Genomic DNA, 21,406 nt, shown 5'->3' with positions numbered 1-21,406 from the left:
AGGCAGTGAGCCTTCCGGGATTGTAGCCCTTATTGTATTTGAGCAGTGAACTCTAGGCAGTGTGCCTGAATGCTTGTGCATTCCCATTTTGTAATATTGTTTTGCTACTAGCCATAGTGGAATAACATTGTGGGTTCAAGTCCCACCGTGGTTTTTCACATCTGGGTTTCCACGTAAAAATCTGGTGTTATGATTTTGTGGTTGATTGTTTTAAGTTTCTGCATTTCAGTTTCAAGTGTATGCTTCTGGTGGTTTAAAGTTAAGTTTGAAAACCTGCTAACCGATAGATCACTGATTCACCCCCTTTCACAATGATCCCTGATTCTAACAGCCCCAATTTGTAGCATTTTCAATCAAATAAGCTAGCCGTACCATCTCTCTTGCTGGCCGTACATTTTCCAGCTTGGCACGTGGAGTCTAGAATAGGGACATTTTGTTCTGGAGGGATGAAACGCCTCCCTTCTTTCATTTTGGTTGCACCATTCCCAACGCCTAGCACATACAGGTTATTCCATCTCTTTCCTGGCTTGGTGAAATTGCATTTTGGACTTGTGCACCTTGTTTTGTCAGTTTCATAGTTTTGGCTGGCGAGTTCCAGAATTTTTTTATTTAAATTATCTGAGGACCTCTAGGTATGTTTTATGTATTAGTTTCAATTGTAGTAGTTACCTAATACTTAATATAGTTGTAGTTGCTCTATACTTCTTGTCAATTCAGTTTTTTGTGCATTTCTTGCCTGGCACACTTGTTCATTTTTTGCTTAAAATTCTTCAAAACCTTTGAAAACACAAAAACAAATTAGCAATAGCATTTCAGGGGAGTTAGAACTAGCAGTGGTCTTACAGTGGTATCAGAGCTTGTAATATCCCCACAATTTTTTTTCTGATTAATTTCTAGTTACAACACAACAAGAACTCGTTAAGGTTAGGAAATCGAAAATACAATAATGCTGAAATTGTAACCCTCCCACTTTCTAATCACCAAGTGCCCAATATGGGAAGGTGAGAGCATACGGTGTTGAGGGGATTGTTAGCTTCAAATAATTGGAAATATTACAATGCTTGGGCAGCAGGCCAGCCTCTTCTGCTTATCCAGTGGGTGATAGAAATGCAGATAACAACTTGGCGGTAAACCAATCAAGAACAACCAAGAACTGAAGCAAACAATTACTCAACTGCTTATGTAGTGGGAGGACTGAAAATGAAATAAACAATCAACTCTACTGCTTATGCAGCGGGAGGACAGTAATACAAAATAAGACATAGGCGACAAGCCAGCCTCTTCCACTTGTTCAGTGGGAAATGAAGAGCAATTCCAAATATAACTTGCTGATAGTACTACTGTTCAACACTACAATAATTATCATGTCTGCAACAAAGGTAAATCATTGAACACAGCTACACATATTGCTCAATCTGCTCCACAAGGTACAAGGGACTCCACACAAGAAAATCACTCCAAACTCAGAAAACTCTAAATTTGATAAACTTCTAGCACGCTTAAAACACACAAACCAACAACACCAAATCCCACTAAAACACTCACAACTCCCTCAAATCTTAACCGAATGACATGAGACTGAAAGCATTTGACTCTTAGGAGGTAGGCGATCAAGCCTAGAACAACAAACCACTGCAAACTAACCCAAATACATAACGCACACATCCCAAAGCACTTAGCCACATGGTATGACTAGCTAAGGGGATGATTTGCAAAAATAAAATCCAAGACAATAAATTAAGCTCTATAATCTCACAAAATGTATTGCCTAAACCAAATAGAGAGATAAAGGAAATACTCAGAACGAGAAGAATAACACATTGAGACTTACGAACAAAAACCTTCTTCAGCACACCACATGAACAACAACCTGGACACTCTAAAACACTTACAAAGATCAGAAAACAATACATAAATCTGCAACATTATCTTCAATCCACTCCTCTGAATGAAGAGTAGGCTCTGGCTCGACTAGTTGCTGTATTGCAAGCAAGAAATCAAGCTATGGCTAGGAGGTAAGCGTTCATCGAAGCTTCATTCGAAATTTTGGCTGCACTTCGTTATATTTTTCCATAGATGTCAAATGAGAAGCCCAACACTCTTATTTATAGATTTTGAAGGCTCAAATTCAAATCCAAATGGCACCCAAATTCCCCCTCATTTCACTTTCATTTTATTTCATGACATCTTCTAGACTTGGCGTCCCATCTTGTAATATCCCCAACAATTTTTTTTGATTTTTAAACACAACAAACACTTCAAGCACCCGTTAAGGTTAGGAAATATAATCTCAATGTTGCTGAAAGTAACCCTTTCCACCTTTTGATCACTGTGAGCCCAATCTGGGAGGGTGAGAGCATACGGTGTTGAGGGGATCGTTAGATACTTGAAAACTGAAATTGATTACAAATTTGGGCGGCAAGCCAGCCCCTTCCGCTTATTTAGCAGGGAATGGAAATCTAGAAACTTCCTGGCAGAAACTTGCTAAGAACAAACCAAACACTGAAAATGACAATCACTCTACCGCTTATGCAGCAGGAGGACTAGAAATAAATTTATTATCAACTCCACCGCTTATTCAGCGGGAGGACAACAATACAATCGACTCAACCTCTTATTCAGCGGGAGGACAATTACAAATCAAAATTACAATCATTGAAGGCGGCTAGGCCAACCTCTTCCACTTGTGCAGTGGGAATTACATAGAGGAAAGCAAATTGAAACAGCTAATGGTACTACCATTTAGCTTTACAATAAACATCACATAAGATGGAAGAGAATAAGAAGATACAAGCTGATACAAATACTAAACTATGAGAGAAGTACAACACAAAATATAAGAAACCACTATACCAATCTGCTGTTACAGAAAACAGCCTGTTGCAACTTCACAACAACCACCACGAACCAGAGCAACAGACTAAAGAACACTCCAACGAAGCTTCAGCAACACCGGAGACTTGCACAATGCCCAAAGAAGCTAGCAAACACTGAACACACACCACCAATCGCCCACACCAACACACCAAACATGCCCAACAACACACAAACCAAGAAATACAGCCAACAAGGAGGGTACGGCTAGCAAGTAAGTACGACCTCCTTGAAAAATCACACACCACACCATAAAACACGCCCTTCTGAGGAAGAAGTCACCCAAAAATCAGCTTTCAAACAAGACCATGCCCACAAAAATCGAACCAAGCATTCCAAGAATCCGACCACAGCTAGGAGTGATGTCTCACACTTGAAGTCTGTCAAAAACCCTAGGAGGTATTCACCTTCGAAGATTGTCTGGAGTTAATCCGACAGCATAACGGTGTAAAATTGTCTGAGATATCAAATGAGAAGCCCAACACTCTCATTTATAGATCTTGAGGGCTCAAATTCAAATTCAAATGGCGCCAAATTCCCATTATTTCACTTTCATGACACCCTCCCCCTTAAATTGAACTTTTGGAGATAATTTAAGGTGCATAAAATAATAATAATACATTTGAACTTTGATGCCCCATCTCCATGTCTCCTAGTCGCACTTTTTTTTAAGGTCACCAAGTTATAAAATAATAACATTATAAAACATAAAATATACTAACCCTTGGCGCCACTTGACTTAGGAAATAATAAAAAATAATACTTCGCCCTTCCTAAGTTGTTCAACCAAATATTAAAACCTCATGCTAAGGTATTAATATATTAAAAATACCTTCTCCTCAAATACTGATTATTGCCAAAATGAGCCAGAGACTGAAGTGCTGGAAATCACCCAAAACTGAACTGAGTTGGAGCTCTGAACTGAACTGCCAAAAATAGTCATTTGAGTGAATACAGGATCCTGCCAAAATAATACTGCCAGAAATAGCCACTGAGTTGAGCTGTAGAATCCTTGCCAGAAATGGCACTGCCAAAAATAATACTTACTATAAATAGAATACTGCTAAAAATAGTAAGTGTTTCCAAAGTGATTTTTACCACATTCTGAGCAGCTGCCAAACTTACTAAAAATAGTAAGTCCCAAGCTCGCAGAAAACCCAGAAAAACCTAGAGAACTCAACTGCTTCTGCCTCCACTTACTAAAAAATAGTAAGACGGTCAAACTCTATAACTTGCTATGCATGTACCCTCATTGCGAAGCTTTCTGAAAACCCAAAAGGAATCCAGAATCAGAAATGTGAAATTCCAACATGCAAGCCTTCAAAACTGTAGAAACATCCTCCCATAGGTAGGAAACCCTAATTTTTGCTTCTGACTAGCCTACAGGTCTTCGGAATAGGCTAACGGTCAGTTGAGTTGATTACTGCTGAGAAGGGGACATTACACATCTCCATGTCCCCTAGTTGCACTTTTTAATGGTCACCATGTTATAAAATAATAACATTATAAAACATGAAATACACTAATCCTTGGCACCACTTCACATAGGAAATAAAAATGAGACATAGGATAAAATAATACTTCGCCCTTCCTAAGTCGTCCAACCAAATATTATAACCTCATGCCAAAGTATTAATGTATATTAAAAATACCTTCTCAAATACTGATTATTGCCAAATTGAGCTGGAGACTGAAGTGTTGGAAATCACCAAAACTAAACTGAGTTGGGGCTCTGAATTGAACTGCTAAAAATGGTACTGCCAAATATAGTACTTACTAAAAATAGTAAGTCCTGAAAACATCACCAAAAAGATTGCTCTTCGAACCCTATGAGTGAACTCAGAAAACCCAGAAAAATCTTGAAATCTTGACAGCTGCCTCCAATTTATTAAAAATAGTAAGTTCAGAAAACTTCTCTGAATTGAATGCATGTCACACCCTGCGAAGCTCTCGGAAAACCCAGAAGGAATCCACAATCAAAATTGTAAAATTCCAACTCGTCAATCATCAAACAACTTCTGCAAACCTCCACAAAGTTGGAAACCCTAATTTCTACTTCCAGTTAGCCTACGGGTCTTCGGAATAGGCTAATGGCCAACTGAACTTCTCATCATTGAGAAGGGGACATTATAGAGCTCTGATCCTGCCTTCCTGGAGGACTAGAAGTTCTTATTCATCAACGTCAGTTTGGGCCTCACAGGTTTTTACACATGCAGAATGCCTGGTTTACAAGGAAACCGGGATCAATTTGTAGAGATACCATTGGGAATCATTGAGCTCACACGGTTGACATTTGAGTGACCAACACTCTTGCATTGTTTCAGTATGGGTAAAATGAAGTCTATATAGGAGCTCATGCCAGAGCTCATGTAGGCCTTTCACAACTGTGATAGGAATTTAACAAGGTTTTTACAACATCCGGAGATATTGGATCCTTTGTTTGCAAAAGAAAGGAAAACACATGCTAATGCAAATGATTTTACCAATACAAAAGATGCATTAGGGAAGGAGGAAGTCCTTGGAGATGTCAAAAGCATGACACAAAGGTATGACAATAATTCTGATTTTTGCAACAGCAGCCAAACTATTGAGCATAATCATGATGTAGATGTGATGGTGCATGAGGAAAATGATGAGGAAGGATCTACAAATATTGGCATGCAAATGGGAAGTGTCAAAGTTGAAGAACGTGTAGAAAATATAAGTCCTAATAATTTTGATTTTATGAACAACAGTCCATTACCTTCACAAAATCATAAGGTGACAAATAAAACACATGATGATGACCATGCTATGGAGTCTCCTAACATTAGCATTGAAGTTTTGCATGTTGAGCGTGAAGGTTGTATTGTGGATTCAAGCCACAAACAATATGATGTTGTATATCAGACATTAGAAAACGAGCTAGAAGGTTCATATGTTGACATGGAAATGGAAGTGTGTGAAGATACTGTCATATCAGCAGCTTCTACCTTGCCAGTTAAGCCATCCGATGAGGTGCTTAGCAGCAGTACCTTGGATGTTAATGTGTACATTGATGGTAGCACACAAGTTGGTGCTAATCATGAGGTGAGTGATGTGGATACAACCTCATATCACAGTGTATATTTTGGGTCAGAACACTTACATGGGAGTCATTGGTTTTAGAGTCCTCATCATTTGGTGGGGCAACTTAAGGTTAATGATGGCATGATTGCCACAACCTTAGAGCACTTTGATGTTACTCATCAAATGTTGGCTATGTTTGGTTGGGGTACTCCTCTGTCAAATGAGCACGGTGATAGTGGCCTTTCCCTTGTAGAGTTCCATTCACTACGAGAAGCCATTGGGATAATGAAACATAATTACTTGCAACTACTTGCTGATAGGGACTTTCTTCTCGAGTAGGATTGTATTTGCTACGATGCACTGAAGGGGAAGGAAGAGGAGGTTGACAAGCTCACTCATGAGCTTGAGGTGACTACAGACTCATTGGAGAGCACCCAGTTGGCCCTTCAAGAGTCACAATCAGGTTTAGAGGAGTTTATTGTGGAGTTGAGCTGAGCACAATCTTCACCATTTGCAGCTATAGTACAGTTTCTTACAAGGGCAGTTGGTGATGATTTGATATCCACAGGTTGCACTGGGGATGTGGCTACATCCATCACTAATACAGGTGCAGTAGTCTCGGATGGGATGAGTATTTTGGTTGAGAGTAGCGGAGAACCACATGTTGCATCAGGTTCTCCTGAGGTTAGTACTATGACAGATGATGTTGGTCAAATTGTTGATAGCTCTTGTGTGGCAGTGGTGGATTCTCTTGAGAGTTGTGTGTTAGTTCATGATGTTACTCCATCTTCACAAGGGATTCGCAAAGTGTCATCTGGTTGGGGGTATGGTTCTCTTGTAGATTTGTTTCCCTCTCTTGGAAGAAAATTTGTTACTTCATCCCATTTAGCTGATTCTGAATGCCAGCTTGTTATGTCGTAGAGTCGGTGTGATCAACTTAAGGTTTTAGAAGGAAAGGTTGATTTTGCCGCATATTCTTTTTATTGGATGGATTCGTTTATTGAGTACCTGCTTGAGAGTCCAGAGTTTCGGGAGAGACCATTTGGAGTCACTAAGGATACTCTCATTCGAGGTTCATGCGGCATTCAACATTTGGTGGGAGCGATTTTAGATACTCTTACTACAATATTTCCTCATAGAGATTTTGTGATTGGGATTGCAGAGAGGGTTACCAGAGCCCCTGCCCAATCAGCTATTCGGGGTTAGAGATTGGAGCCATCTCTCGATTCCAGAGTTGTTAGTGATGAGCCGTTGATAGAGGTTGGAGATTTCTCCCGTAAATACACAGTGAGGAATGCTCATCATTTTTCTTTTGATCCACACGTGGAGGACTTGATGATGCATCGGTGTGGATTGGTTTTGGAATTATACCATCCTTGGTGGGATGGGTATTCACCATCTTTAGTAGATGGAATCGGCAGCTGCAAGTTGGTAGGGGACTACTTGCAGAGTCAACACTTCCATGGCAGTTTGACAAATGATGGAGATAGTGGTTATGTTACAAACACCTTCAGGAGTTCTAATCTCCACAGTACGGATGGATGTAAGTCTCGGTTGCATTGGGACATAGGTGGCGATAGGGTTAACACTGCAGTTTGGGTGGGTCCTATTGGTTGGCTTCACCACTTCTGGTATGGTGAAGTTGGGATCAGTGTTGAGCAACAGAAGTTTGAGGATGTTCATTTTGGTAGTCTTTTGTTTAGGATTTGGGATCCTGACATTCAGTATAGAGTTTGGGATTGTTTGGGTACATCGGGATTCCAAACAGGATTTACAGATGAGCATTGCAGCATATTCAGTGTGTTGAGAGTATATTAGTTCATCCTTGGCCTTCTTGAACATGTTTTGATGGTGATGCATTATTCTTATGCGTAGGGGTTGGGTAGTCGACATGATGTTTATCCTTGCACAGTTGTGTTTATGTTGTTGCTGCAGGGGTCGGTGGGAGATGTGTGGGACATTTCACAGTTCATCTTTTGGACCTCTGGTGGAGTGGAGTTGCTTCGCAGTAGAGATTGCTTGAGGACAAGCAATTTTAGGGAGGGCGATTGTAATGTCCCCATTTTTTGTGAGCATCAGAGTTCGAGGGATTAGCCTATTATTTGGACTCTCGTAGGCTAATATGTTTGGATAGAGAGTCTCAGTGGCAGTTAATGGAGATTGTTGTCACTCCATGTCTTCAATTCAGTCTTAGGTTCAGTTCCAATCCTTTGTATATCAGTGTTTGAGCTTAGTCGAGGAACTCACTATTTATAGTAAGTCAATGTGGCAGTGAAGCTATTTTTAGTCAAGGCACCTGGACACATGGGGGTTATACAATGTTGACCCCAGCTTTTGACGGCTCGTCAAAAGACTGAATATTGAGGGGGATTTTCTGAGACAAGGGTTTCAGAGGGTTTTCTATTGAAGAACGTTAACTCATCATGGATCAGTGATTTTGAGGCTGTGAAAGATCAGCTGAATTATTGCAATTGAGAGGGATTCATCCAGGAGTCTTATTGTGCTTCATCAGAACTTATTTCCTTCAGTTATTTACAATTTTTTGAATAAGGGAAGGGGCATTCTGGTTTAGACGCCCCAATTTGCAACATTTTCAATCCAATAAGCTAGTTGTACCATCTCTCTTACTGGCCGTACATTTTCCATCTTCGCACATGGGGTCCAGAATAGGGACGTTTTGTTCTGGGGGGCTGAAACACCTTCCTTCTTGCATTCTAGTTGCACCATTCCCAACACCTAGCACATACAGGTTATTCCATCTCTTTCTTGGCTTGGTGAAATTGTATTCTAGGCTTGTGCACCTTGTTTTGTCAGTTTCACAGTTTTGGCTGGCAAGTTCCAGGATTTTCTTATTTAAATAATCCGAGGACCACCGGGTATGTTTTATGTATTAGTTTCAATTGTAGCAATTACCTGATACCTAATATAGTTGCAGTTGCTCTATACTTCTTGTCAATTCAGTTTTATGTGCATTTCTTGCTTGGTGCACTTGTTTATTTTTTGCTTAAAATTCTTCAAAACCTTTGAAAACACAAAAACAAATCAGCAATAGCATTTCAGGGGAGTTAGAACTAGCAGGGTTCTTACAAAGGGTATTGTTGTTACCTAATCATACATCACCCCATTCCAAATGGGGACCCCCTACATTTTTGGTGCACTTGGTTTGTTGGGTTGTTTAGCAGAAGTTTCTTCAATCTTCGGGTCCCCAATTGTTTTGGCAAATTTTGGTCAAGTCTGCAAGTGTTTTGAGTAAATTTGGTTAAGTCTGGAGCTTGTTTTGTCTATTTTTGGGTTTTTATCCTTTCAAACTTAGAATTGAGGTCAATAGCTTAAGGTTTCGAGAAATCTAAATGAAGCAATGAAGCAAGAACCCTTCAAGGAAGCTACCAGTGAAATTTGAGCAAATTCTGAGGACTTATATATTTAGTAAGTTTCATTGCATCTCAGATTGGCCTAATTTTGCATTTAAACGAACTTACTATTTTTAGTAAGTGTCCTTGTGCCCTAGTTTGCCCTAATTTGATGTTTGGAAGAACTTACTATTTTTAGTAAGTCTATTTTTGGCAGGTCTATCTCTAGCAGTTGGCAAGACATAGATGGTAGAACATTTTTGAAAATCCAAGTTCCAAATCTTGAAAAGTTGAAAAAGCAGACAGACGATCAAAAATTTGGCTAAGTCTGGAATTCTTTCCTGAAATGGCAAAGGGTATGAAAATCTATTCTAAGGCTTGAAAAGTTTTCCTTCATTGAGAAATCTTCTTGTATCCCAAAATGACACTCAAGGCTAGATTGTAGGTGCAAATTCCAAGACATGGAGGATTTTCCAAAATCCTCAAAATTCCTTCACCTCATCAAAATGGTGCCCAAGGATAGAGAAAGGGCACAATTCCTTCCTCCATGCCCTAATGCGCCCAGTTTGGCAAAACTCCAGAACACAAAAATTGGTTAAGTATGAAAAATTTCCTCCTATCCTTCTAGGATGCACTCAAGTACTCAAGACATGGAAATTTGGCTAAGGCATTGAAAATTCCTTCCAGTTGTCTCATTTGTGCCCAAGGTGGAGATATGACACAAGGCATGGAATTTAATGCTTAAGGTGGCATTTGGCAAGTCAAAGGATAAAAAGGGGGCATCAAAGATTCATCAGTTCTAGGGTATCATTCCAAGGAAGTTCGAAAAGCATAAAGGAATTCTAGTTCCAGAGGATGCCAGTTCAAAGACCTCAAGATTCAAGCAAGTACAAATGAGGAGAATTCACAACTATCTCGAATTTCCTCCGGAAATCTAGGATCCCAATCAGGAAAGAACAAGGAGGAAGAATTCCAGTTCCAAATGTTAAGGAGGACATTCAAACTCCAAACGTCTAGTTCAAGGCATTAAAGGTTGAAGACCTCAAAGATCAAAATTCAAGTGCAAATGTAGAAGGAAGAATTTCCTCCTGAAATCCAAAATCAAAAGTCAGAAGGGAAAGACTCAAGGAATGACAGTTGTTGACAAGGAAAGATATTCCAAGAAGGTGAATTCCCAAGCAAACACATGGAAGGAAGAAAATGATCAAGGAAAGATAATTTTAGAAAAGCTAATCAAAGTTAGAACTATTGGAGTTGAGGAAAAATCAACTCTACAGCTCCCAAAGATCACCTGCATGCAAACCTGTCACAGAAAGAGAGAAGCAAAAAAGCTATGGAGGCCAGAATTCAAAGATCCAGAAAAGAGGAGTCCTATTGATTGTGCAACAAGAATGCAATTCTATAATTACAGTTGTTATGAAAATACAAAGAGAGAATCCTTATAAGAGGATACTCGAAACCCTAAAGGAGAAAACCCTAAAGAATTATAAGATTCCTAAGTTTAGCTTAAGCATAGAGTATAATAGACTAATAATTAAATAAATAATTATTAGCTAATAAAAGATAACTCTAACACCCCCCCTTAAGATGAACCTAGGGAGTAGCTAAAAAACAACTAAGGACTAAAAACACATGTAAAAAAATGCAGGAAAACAACAATGGGTACCGACAACTAGGCCTGATGAGGTACCCAAGTACAATAAAAATCTTTGTAAAGCGGAGAAAAAGGAGAAAACCCTGTGGGAGCAAAAATCCTCTCCAAGAAGAGATGAAAGCTCAAGTGAAGGACTAAGAAGCCTCCAAACATGAGTGTTCCAGAAGATAGGAACAAAAAAGAAGAGCATGAATAACACCACTGAAGCATGAAATAGTTGCAAACACTGTCGAAGAGTAACTGCTGATTTGAAGAACCTCCACTGAAATAGAACATGACCAGGTAGAGAAGACTGTAATCTAGATGAGTGCCCTCAAATGACACTACTCGAATCAGATGGCAAACAAAGGCAAACAACTGAACTCGAAGATACAGATGGCATGAAAACACCAAAGTCTAAAGAGCTGATCAATCGAACCAAGGAAGCATTAGAACCAATAGGACAAACCTCCCCATAATGCTGAAAAGGGAGAGGGACAGGTACACTGAAAAGAACGACCAACAAGAACTGCATGACGAAGAACCAGGAACATCGAAGGTGCAGAGAAAGTACATAGTGTCGTGGAAGGAACATTCACTTGACACACATCATGAGGCTAATATCGTGGAAGGAACACTCACGTGACAAAGGTAGATGGCAAACAAAGGCAAACATCAACCCCCCCCATGGCACTTTATAAGTAGTGCATGTACAATAAGGCACAAGATGTGCAAGATCCCAAGTATACAATGCATGGTGGCACTTTATCTCAGTGCGTTTGCATAAATAAATTACTACAATGATCAGAAGAGACAGAAGACTAGAAACAGAAAGAACAGTCAAAGACGAGACATCCTACTCAAAGAGAGAGATCCCAGGACCTGAAACATCCAAGATATTCACTAGAGTGCTGAAAAGCAAAAAAACTGAATAAAATATACTTGGAGTAGAATCTGGAAAGAAAACTCATATGAATGGAAAGTGCATAGAACAAGTTTTCCAACAATATAAAGTTTTCATAAAACGGAGTTCGGATGCTCAAGTTATGTCTCCCGAAGTGCAAAAAGGAACTTCTGGCTTTGAAAGAAAATACACCATCAAAAAAGAAAAATTAGAAGATCAAATCTCCAGATCTGAAGAGAGCTTGAAAAGAGCTTTCCGACGATATAAAGTTTTTGAAAAAACGCTTCCGTATGACTAAGTTACGGCCAAAAGAAAAAAACCCCTCTTTTAGGGCATAAAGAGGGTAAGAAAAAATAAAAATAAATTTTATTTATTTATTTTTTTTGATGAAATTTTTTTGACACATTTGCAGGTACAGCGGTACGGATTTTTTGTGCCTCGAAAAATATGCCAATAAAAAATCATGCCCCAGATGCCCTTGTCACCGAAATAGGTCGAATTATATATTAAAATTCGTGGAATTAGCCTTCTGAATCCAATTGTGAGGTCCTTTTGGCACCAAAATGTACCAAAAAATCAGCTACCCCCCAAAATAGAAAAAAACAACAACTGCACAAACCCCTGAATAGACAGATCTGAAGAACAAGGCCCAAAATCCCTCATGAAGAGAACATGGGCATGCGGATCTGGAGCTCTGATACCATATTGGAGTTGAGGAAAAATCAACTTTACAATTCCCAAAGATCACCTGCATGCAAACCTATCACAAAAAGAGAAAAGCAAAAAAGCTATAGAGGCCAGAATTCAGAGATCCAGAAAAGAGGAGTCATATTGATTGTGTAACAAGAATGCAATTCAATAATTACAGTTGTTATGAAAATTCAATAATTACAGTTGTTATGAAAATACAAAGAGAGAATCCTTATAAGAGGATACTCGAAACCTTAAAGGAGAAAACCCTAAAGAATTATAAGATTCCTAAGTTTAGCTTAAGCATAGAGTATAATAGACTAATAATTAAATAATATTGGAGTTGACGAAAAATCAACTCTACGGCTCCCAAAGATCATTTGCATGCAAACTTGTCACAGAAAGAGAGAAGCAAAAAAGCTATGGAGGCTAGAATTCAGAGATCAGAAAAGAGGAGTCATATTGATTGTGCAATAAGAATGCAACTCAATAATTACAGTTGTTATGAAAATACAAAGAGAGAATCCTTATAAGAGGATACTCGAAACCCTAAAGGAGAAAAGTTAAAACCCTAAGGAATTATAAGTTTCCTAAGTTTAGCTTAAGCAGAGTATAATAGACTAATAATTAAATAAATAATTATTAGCTAATAAAAGATAACTCTAACAAGAACCTTGATCACAAAATGATGAAAAATGGAATATTCCTCGTGATGAGTCATCGGGTCCACATGGCGTCCAACATGTTGAGGTGGCACCCCATCATCTTTGGCCAATCAAATATCTCCCAACCATCATGACTAGATTCATTGCATTTGCCGCCAAGGAAAGGGATAGTGGGCGCCCTATTTTGGGCAATGAACTATTAAATGCCTAATGGAGTGGTGGGATATTTAATGCATAGTGGGCACCTCATTTGAAGTGATGGGCCATTAAATACATGATGGGCGTGATGCCTTATTAATTGACAGGCCCACTACTTGGTGCCACATAGGTCATTTTTGATCAATTCCTAATTAGGGTTTGCATGGTGTAATCTTGGGCCTTGATTTCAAATCAATCTTGGCTGTTCATTTGTGGGAGGAGCTCTATAAAAGGCCCTGCCTTCTCATTTGTAATTAATTAGATAGATAGCTCATTAATTCAAGTAGAGAGTTGTTGCTTCTTAGAATAGAAGTAGAGTAGGAGAAGGAGAAGATATTGTTGTAAGACTTGGAGAAATAAAATTTCATTTCATTGAAGATATGGTGGATTCATGTTTATTTTAACTTGTTGCATGGTGTGCATCAACATTTTTTTCTATGTTGAGTGATTTGAAATCTCTTCAACATGGTCAGAAAGGGTTTACTTTTAAAACATTTATGATGTATTGTAGTTATTATGATGCATTTAATCAAAATGTATAATTTCATTTATAGGTTATAAATTTTGAAGCAACATGTATTGGTAATTCTGTAGACCATTGTGTTCTCTTTTTGACCAGGAGACTGTTCCAAACTACCCAACAGCATGTGAAGTTGAATGGGTTGATGCAGAAGATCCACTTTTTCTCTTATATACAAGTGGCAGCACAGGAAAGCCTAAGGTGACTTGCTTTTTCATAGCTGGATATTTCAAGAATCCTAGAATTTTGAATATTGATCCCAATCCATTCCAAATTTATCTTTATCTTATATTTTAGATTGTAATTATGGTTTTCATTACTTTATTTGATAGGGTGTTCTACATACTACTGGTGGATACATGGTTTACTCAGCCACAACATTCAAATATGCTTTTGACTACAAGCCAAGCGATGTATACTGGTATGTATGGTGATATAAAGTACTGGGCAAACAGTAGTGTATTATACTCTTCATGTTTACATATTTTTAAGTCCATTTCTGAATTTTTGCTATCTTGAACATAGTATCTGCATATTAATTGAAATGAGAAACCCTTTTAGGAACAGACAGAAGTATAGATTATCTATGGAATGATGCCCTGTAAATAGTATTCATTGAATTTTGTAGTTATTTTAGGTGTTTTTATAATGTGCAAAATGACAATTGCTTATAGTTGAAATTTTATGCAGAAATTCAGAAATTTCGATTGGTTTCTAATGAATTGATCATCATCAACATGCACAACTACAATAATTATTTCACTACTTTTCTTCACATCTGCTCCCAGCAAGCCCATTTGATATGAAATAGCATTCATTTTACTGGACCATGGATGTGGTCCATGTTTTAGACCATTTACTGTATTCAACAAATTGCCAAGCCTTATAGCTCTTCTCTGTATTTGGTAATTGTTAAACCTTCTGTCTACACCACATAAAGCTTTTCGTACAAGTAATAGTTTAGAAATTCAGAAATTTGATTGGTTTGCAATGAATTGATCATCATCAACATGCACAACTACAATAATAATTTCATTACTTTTCTTCACATCTGCACCCAGCAAGCCCATTTGATATGAAAATAGCATTAATTTTACTGGACCATGGATGTGGTCCATGTTTTAGACCATTTACTGTATTCAACAATTTTCCAAGCCTTATTCTCTGTATTTTGTAACTGCTAAACCCTCTGTCTACACCACATAAAGCTCTTTTTACAAGTAATAGTTTATAAATATGGTCTTGACATCCATTTTATAAATGTTTCTGCTAAACAAAGCTGTGAAAGACAAAATAATCCTTACACTTAACATCTTTGCTATCCCTGCAGAGGTTTGGTTGTAGTCTATACCAAGCTCTCAAGAATAGCCTTTATTTATCATTACAGGCTTAAACTCACTGCTGGAGCCATCAGCCTTGCTTTTCATTCTATTAACCCACCTTCAACTGACAGCCTCCATGCTATGTGTGTATAAACAAGGTTCTAAATGACAAGTAGGAGGTATTTTTCATAGTGTATTAGATTATGGCATTATATCAGTATTCAATTGTGTAGATTTTGAGTCAAACTCATTGATCCATATATCATGAATAGTGGTTCACATGGACCCATCTCTCATGAGCATTAATGGTCTGCTTAGCACTAATTGCATCTAAGCGATGTTCATAGGGGTGAAACATTGGGACTTCTTGGGAGGTCACTCATCCCGATTCTGCTCCAACTTGAGCACACTTGACCATGGAGTCCCCCCAAATCAAGCCGGCTTAGCTCGCTACCCCATTTGCACAACCTTCAATAAGTGTTGTGCCTTGTGAATCATTCATTAGAGAGCCCCTTTAGCTCTTACAATGACAAGTAGGAGGTATTTTTTATAGTGCATCAGATTATGGTGTTTAATTAGGATTTATTTGCATAATTTTTGAGTTAAACTCATTTACCCATATTTCATAAGTCCGGATGTTGTTGCTCCTGAAGTTCATTCTTGTGTGAACCTCCTAATTTTTTCCATCTTCAATGCTGCACACAAGAAAGGATAGTCAGGTAGGGGTGTCGTACCACTTGAGGATACTCCCTGAGGATTTTGTCCTAGGAAGAGCAGATCGTGCCTGAAGCAATGACTGCAATTTTTGTGATGACTTCCATTGGACTCGCCTCCTTCCTTCATAGCCAAACAGGTTGGCCCAAGCAATAGGAGAAATAAACCTTGTAAGTTGGCCTCATACAACACAATTTTATTCATTTATTAAAGTATTTAAAGATATTCACCAAGGTCAGCCTAAACTTAATTATTTAATAATTTTATTTAGAACTTGACAAACTTGCCCAAGTGCCCAAGCTCGCACTTCTTGAGAAAACGTTTAAAATCGCCCAAAATGCCCAATTTCGGACCCTGGGGCTAAAATGTGAAAAAGTTCAAAAGTTGCGAAAATGCCCTAGAGGTCCGAAAATCACTTAAGTTGTCCAATTTCGGACCCTGGGCCAAAAAGTGAAAAAGTTGACAAAACTGGCTAGAGGTCCGAAATTCACTTAACTTGCCAAAAGTGCCTTTAGGTCCGAAATTTACCTTAAATTTGCAAAAGACCCCTGTGGTCCGAAAAACACTTAAACGCCCAATTTCGGACCCTACCTCCGAATTTGGCATTAAAATCGCGAAATTTCCAAACGCGTTTATAGGTTCGAAATCTGGGTAAATTCGCCAAAAGACGTTTAACGTCCGAAAACTCCGAAGTTCATTTAAAAATCGTGAAATGTGCCTTGTGGTCCGAAGTTCTCCAAAATTGCAAAGACGCTTTAGGTCCGAAGTTTTTTTTAAAAAAAGAAGGTGCACAAGATTTCCAAGTGGTCCGAAAATCACCTTAAAACTTCAATTTCGGACCATACCCGCGAAATTTCAAGTTTTGGCGAATTTGTAAAAAGGTTCAAAAGCCCCGAAATCTGCAAGATCATACTTTAGCTCCGAAATTCGAAAAGGCGGAAGCTTGCGAACAGAGGTGTCATAGGGCTCGAAGTTTATTGCGAAGCATGTTTAAAAGTTCGAAAGTCTTTCAACTTGCCAAAAGCCTAAGTCTCCAAAACCCCAAGCGCTCCTAAATTCGCCAGAAGGTTAAAAGTCGTGAAATTCCAAACAAGCCAAAGGGTCCGAAGTTTTTGAAAATTGCAAAATAGTGTCTAAGTTCTCCGAAATTCACCAGAAAAGCATGAGAGTTAAGAGTTTTTTAACAATTTGCAGAAGCTCTTCAAACCTCCAGAGTCGCACTATAAGAAGTTTTCAAAACGCCCAAGACTCCAAAGGTAAAATCATGCAGAAGTAAATCACCCAAACACCATCAAGACCAAGGATCAGATTTCACAATCGAAGAGAAAAGAGAAGCATTTTCAAGATACATCTCACAGAGATCTTCTCAAGCCAGACGTCGTAATTAAATTTAGTGTTTGTTAAAATTAAATTATTTAATTTTTCAAATTGATTTAATGAAATGAAATTGGTTGATCGCAGGACGTCATCGAAGAACCAGGAGAAAGACCTGAAACGCAAATCGAGGAAGGATAGCAATTCAAGGCCAGGCGCTGAAGACTGGAAAAAGAAAAGATACAGGAGCGCAAGAGCAACCAAACATTGGGAACCGTGTCGCTGAACAAAGATGAAGTCCACCACCGGGACCACAAACCAAAGAACACTCTGAATGCTACAAGTTTATGCATTCTCAAAAAAGCACACAGCTGGATTTAAGTCCAGAAATTCAGTTTTAAAGCTGAAATTGCTTTATTGTAAACTGCCTATGGGTCCCGTGCAAGATATTTTTGTGGATAACTATTCCCAACCACCAAGAAGATTGGATAGACCTGAATTAAAGCCAAATAGTGGCAGGTAGTTGAGATAGTTGCTGGTTGGATAACTGAGAATTAATTAGGCATGGGTTAAAGCTGTCAGCTTCTGGAAGACAGATCAGGGCCCTTAGATGCAGTCCATCCTAGCCTTCGGTTCAAAATTGTAATATCTATAAAAGGCAGAGGCCTTTCTTTTGTAAAGGGTTAGATTGTTAGATAGTGAGATGGTTAGATAGTCAGATTTTAGAGTTAGAATAGGTTAGATCTTAGCAGTAGCATAGAGATGCTGCAGAAATTGTTGTAATAGGCAGATGAGATCAATATATAAACATTGATTTGGTGTTTATTGTCTTGTTTTCATCCTGTTTGCATGGTTTCTTTTAGTATTTTAGATAGATCTTTCTATTTTGGGTGTGCAGGTATTTGATAGATTCGGGCTCATACCACTGAGGATATGCTGATTGTGTATCCTTTTGTGTGGTTAACCTGAGCCTTCGATTGTGCTTAGTTCAATTGTAGATGTCCGTCTAAGCTGCGCCAGAATTGGGTGCTTAGCCGTGCGTCTCCAGTCTGAAAATCTTCCAAGTCTCTTTGAAGATTGCACCATTCCTGCAAGGTTGTGAGCTATTCTGGCCAAGCAGGAATTGGTTATGTGGAATCCGTCTACCCGCATACCCGTGTTGTTAGTTTTAGATCTCCTAAACCTTTCCTTTTGCTCTTTATTGCGTAATTCGAGAATCATAGCAGACTTGCTTGTTGCAAATCGTAAGTCCCCTTGTGTTTCTAGCAAAAACACATCAAGCCACTGAGGGATCCCGCAGTCAAGACCTGACAAAAGAAACCTTGAGGTAGTCTCCTTTGATCAAACTTAGAAAACAGCATTAGAGACTTCCTTATCTCAAGAGAGAGTAGGATAATTAGTCGGCTATTCTATTCTGCGTTGGCCGTATGGAGTTTGCAGCAATGCGATTTCATCCACGTCAACAGAATTGGCACTAGAAGGAGGGCGTATGATGAATGTCTAAACAGCTAAATCCGCATCATATCAGCCTGCATTTTCAAAGAGTAACCCTGGAGCTTTTTTACCCTCCGCACGCAACAAAATTTGGGAGGGTGCCTTAACAGTTCCTTGCAGCAAGTTGAGTCTAATCGACCTTTTAAATGCTATATTCGGGATATGCAAGATCCCTGTTAAACCAGAAAAGCCAAAAAATCAGAAAACCAAAAAATACCAAAAATATTTTTGAGTCAATATGTTGAGTCAGTCGCTTCATGAAGGCTGTTTGCAGTCCGAAATTTTTCAAATCCAGCAAGAGCTGAGTCTGCAGCTATATCCCAGGCAGCTGTTCGAATTTGCATCTGCAACTCACTGCAGAATTCATGACACCACAGCGCACGATGAACTGAATTGCTTGACATTTTTGTCAAGGGTCGAGCTCGCATTACAGGGGCAGATATTCTTTTGGGATGTCCCCAAACCAGAGGCGACTGTACAGCCGGATATCCTGAGTCCTCCGTCCAGCATCGAAGAATTTACAAGATTCAAGAATTTGATTGAGAATCAGTTTGGTCTCGAAGAGGAGTTATGCTTGGAGAACATACTGTCACCTTGGTGGTGCAGAATTCACCGCACCCCACATTTAGAGTTCACCTGCTCGCTATGCATAGAAGCAGTCAGTCAAGTCAAAACCCAATTTGGACTACCGGAAGAACTAGAGGAGAGCATCACTAGCAAAGTGTGGAGTGCCTACCTTGCTGCAGATGAGTATAGACGAATGCAAAATCAATGCAGCGCCGCACTCCTCGATGATGAAATGATGCAGCTATCTAGTGTTGAGCAAGATGAACCAGTCAATCAGACCAAGGCAGCAGGTGAATTCATTATCCCTGCAACTGATGATGACAGTGTTCAAGAGGACGATCAAGGGAGCTTTGTGGATCAGCCACAGGTTGAAGAGCAGTTTGCAACAACCCCACAAATGGACGATGCAGTCCAAGAGTCCGTCGAGGATGTTTTTGAGAGCCAATCAATCAAAGAGTCTCTGTTGTTTGAGGAAATACTGATAGAAGTGCATAAGGCTGCATTGTTCACACGATATGAAGATGCACCAGCAGACGATGCACCCCTCTTTCCTGAGTTCGAGTTCGGTTTTGAGATCAACTATCAGCTTGCGCCACCCAATGAAAAATTTGATGCTAATTTGCATACACCAGACGCTATTGAGATGCTGCACCACCAATGGCGACCTCCTGATACATCTGTTGAAGCCTTCCCGCCGCACAACCCATCGTACAAAACTCTGCATGACTTAGAAACCTGCCAGGTTGTTTCTTTCCCTCTTGCTGTTAATTCTGAAAATTTTCCGTTTAATTTTGAATATTCTGGAAAAACAACTTGTAAATGGATTAACCACGGACCTAATGAACTCCCTCAATTAATAATTTTGCCCAATGTCCTGGTTAAATTCGAGAGTGGCCAACTGAAAATTTTCTTTTCAAAATACAAAGACAAACCAGCCAAACTGAGAACTGTTCCCACTGCCTTGTTACTGCTGCATATACTGGAAAATCACCCTGAGTCGGGAACGCATGCATATAGTCCACCTTTTGTGCAGTTGGTCTTTTCTTGTACATAGTTAGTCTAGGTTTTATTTCCTGTTTTGTGAATAGTTTGTTTTCTGTTCTAGCTTAGTTTCCCTATTTTCTGCTTTAGTTTAGTTTGCTTTCCGTAGTGTAGATGTCCTTTTGGAAGGGGTTGTCTCCCTGTCAGTTTTTGAAGGGGTTTGTTTGCTTTTCCCAGCTCTGGTGTACGAAGTCATGAAGTTTTTTCCGGCTCATTTCTTGGATGCCGACTTTGGTAGAGCGCCTAATTGACGGTTGCCCCCGTAGTCAGTCCATTTTGGTTTAAGGCTTAGTCAGTCTAAAAATTTAGTTGCTTACTACGTCTTGTCACCAACGTTGTGATCACTGCACTTTTAAATGCTTAAAAACGCTTAAGTCTGTCATTTTATCAAAGGGAGGTCACTGCAAGTAAAAAAATTCTGAAGCTCTGCTTCAGCGACCACTGTAACGCTCAATCCCATGTAGGCTTCACTGCTTACCAGCCAAGGTGAAAAAGTGAAAATAAAAGAGAAAAATCAAAAGAAAAGAAATTGAAAAGCAAAGAAATATCAAGTTGCTTGGCTTTGGGAATGCAGACACCTCTGCCGATTTTCAAAAAGAAAATTTATCGGAAACAGAGCAATCTCTATGAGCTTACAGGTGATAACTCCGCCGGGGCTATAGACGCTTGTTGGCAGCGGGGCTCCATCCAGGTTGCTTTTGGAGTTAGAGTCGCTCTACGTAACTTGCATTAACTAAACAATGATATTTCAACCTTCTTTAAGCCAGGATGAACTTCACTGTACACACTCAATTTCTCAAGGTTGGTGACTTGATTCAGTTTGCGACCTCATTTTTACTTTGAATCTGTCTTCTGTCATTTGGGTTGTTTTGTGGGATATATACCAGAGATTCTCGGGTTCGATCCGGATAGTCATCTTTGAAATGTTCAGGAACATTTCCCAGCCGAGTCGCCATTTGTTGTGTGAATCGCACACCCATCCCCGTCTTGGACAGGGACCCCCCAGTTTGTGCCTTTCTGTCTTGCCCTGAAATTTGGCTAAGTCTGGAATTTCCTGATCTTGAAATTTGGC

General features: G+C 39.2%; 1 protein-coding gene across 1 annotated transcript in view; it reads left to right on the top strand.

The window, feature by feature from the left end:
• The window catches only part of LOC131038499 (acetyl-coenzyme A synthetase, chloroplastic/glyoxysomal), a 163,315-nt gene that overhangs the window by 94,471 nt on the left and 47,438 nt on the right, over window positions 1-21,406 (top strand). Inside the window, exons 7-8 of the mRNA XM_057970945.2 lie at window positions 13,982-14,083; window positions 14,215-14,303. Of these exons, the coding sequence (XP_057826928.2) occupies window positions 13,982-14,083; window positions 14,215-14,303 (191 nt within the window). The remainder of the gene's footprint in view (window positions 1-13,981; window positions 14,084-14,214; window positions 14,304-21,406) is intronic.

This window comes from Cryptomeria japonica, chromosome 10, assembly GCF_030272615.1.
Source record: "Cryptomeria japonica chromosome 10, Sugi_1.0, whole genome shotgun sequence".
Classification (NCBI taxonomy): Eukaryota; Viridiplantae; Streptophyta; class Pinopsida; order Cupressales; family Cupressaceae; genus Cryptomeria; species Cryptomeria japonica.
This window is presented reverse-complemented; position numbering and strand designations above follow the sequence as displayed.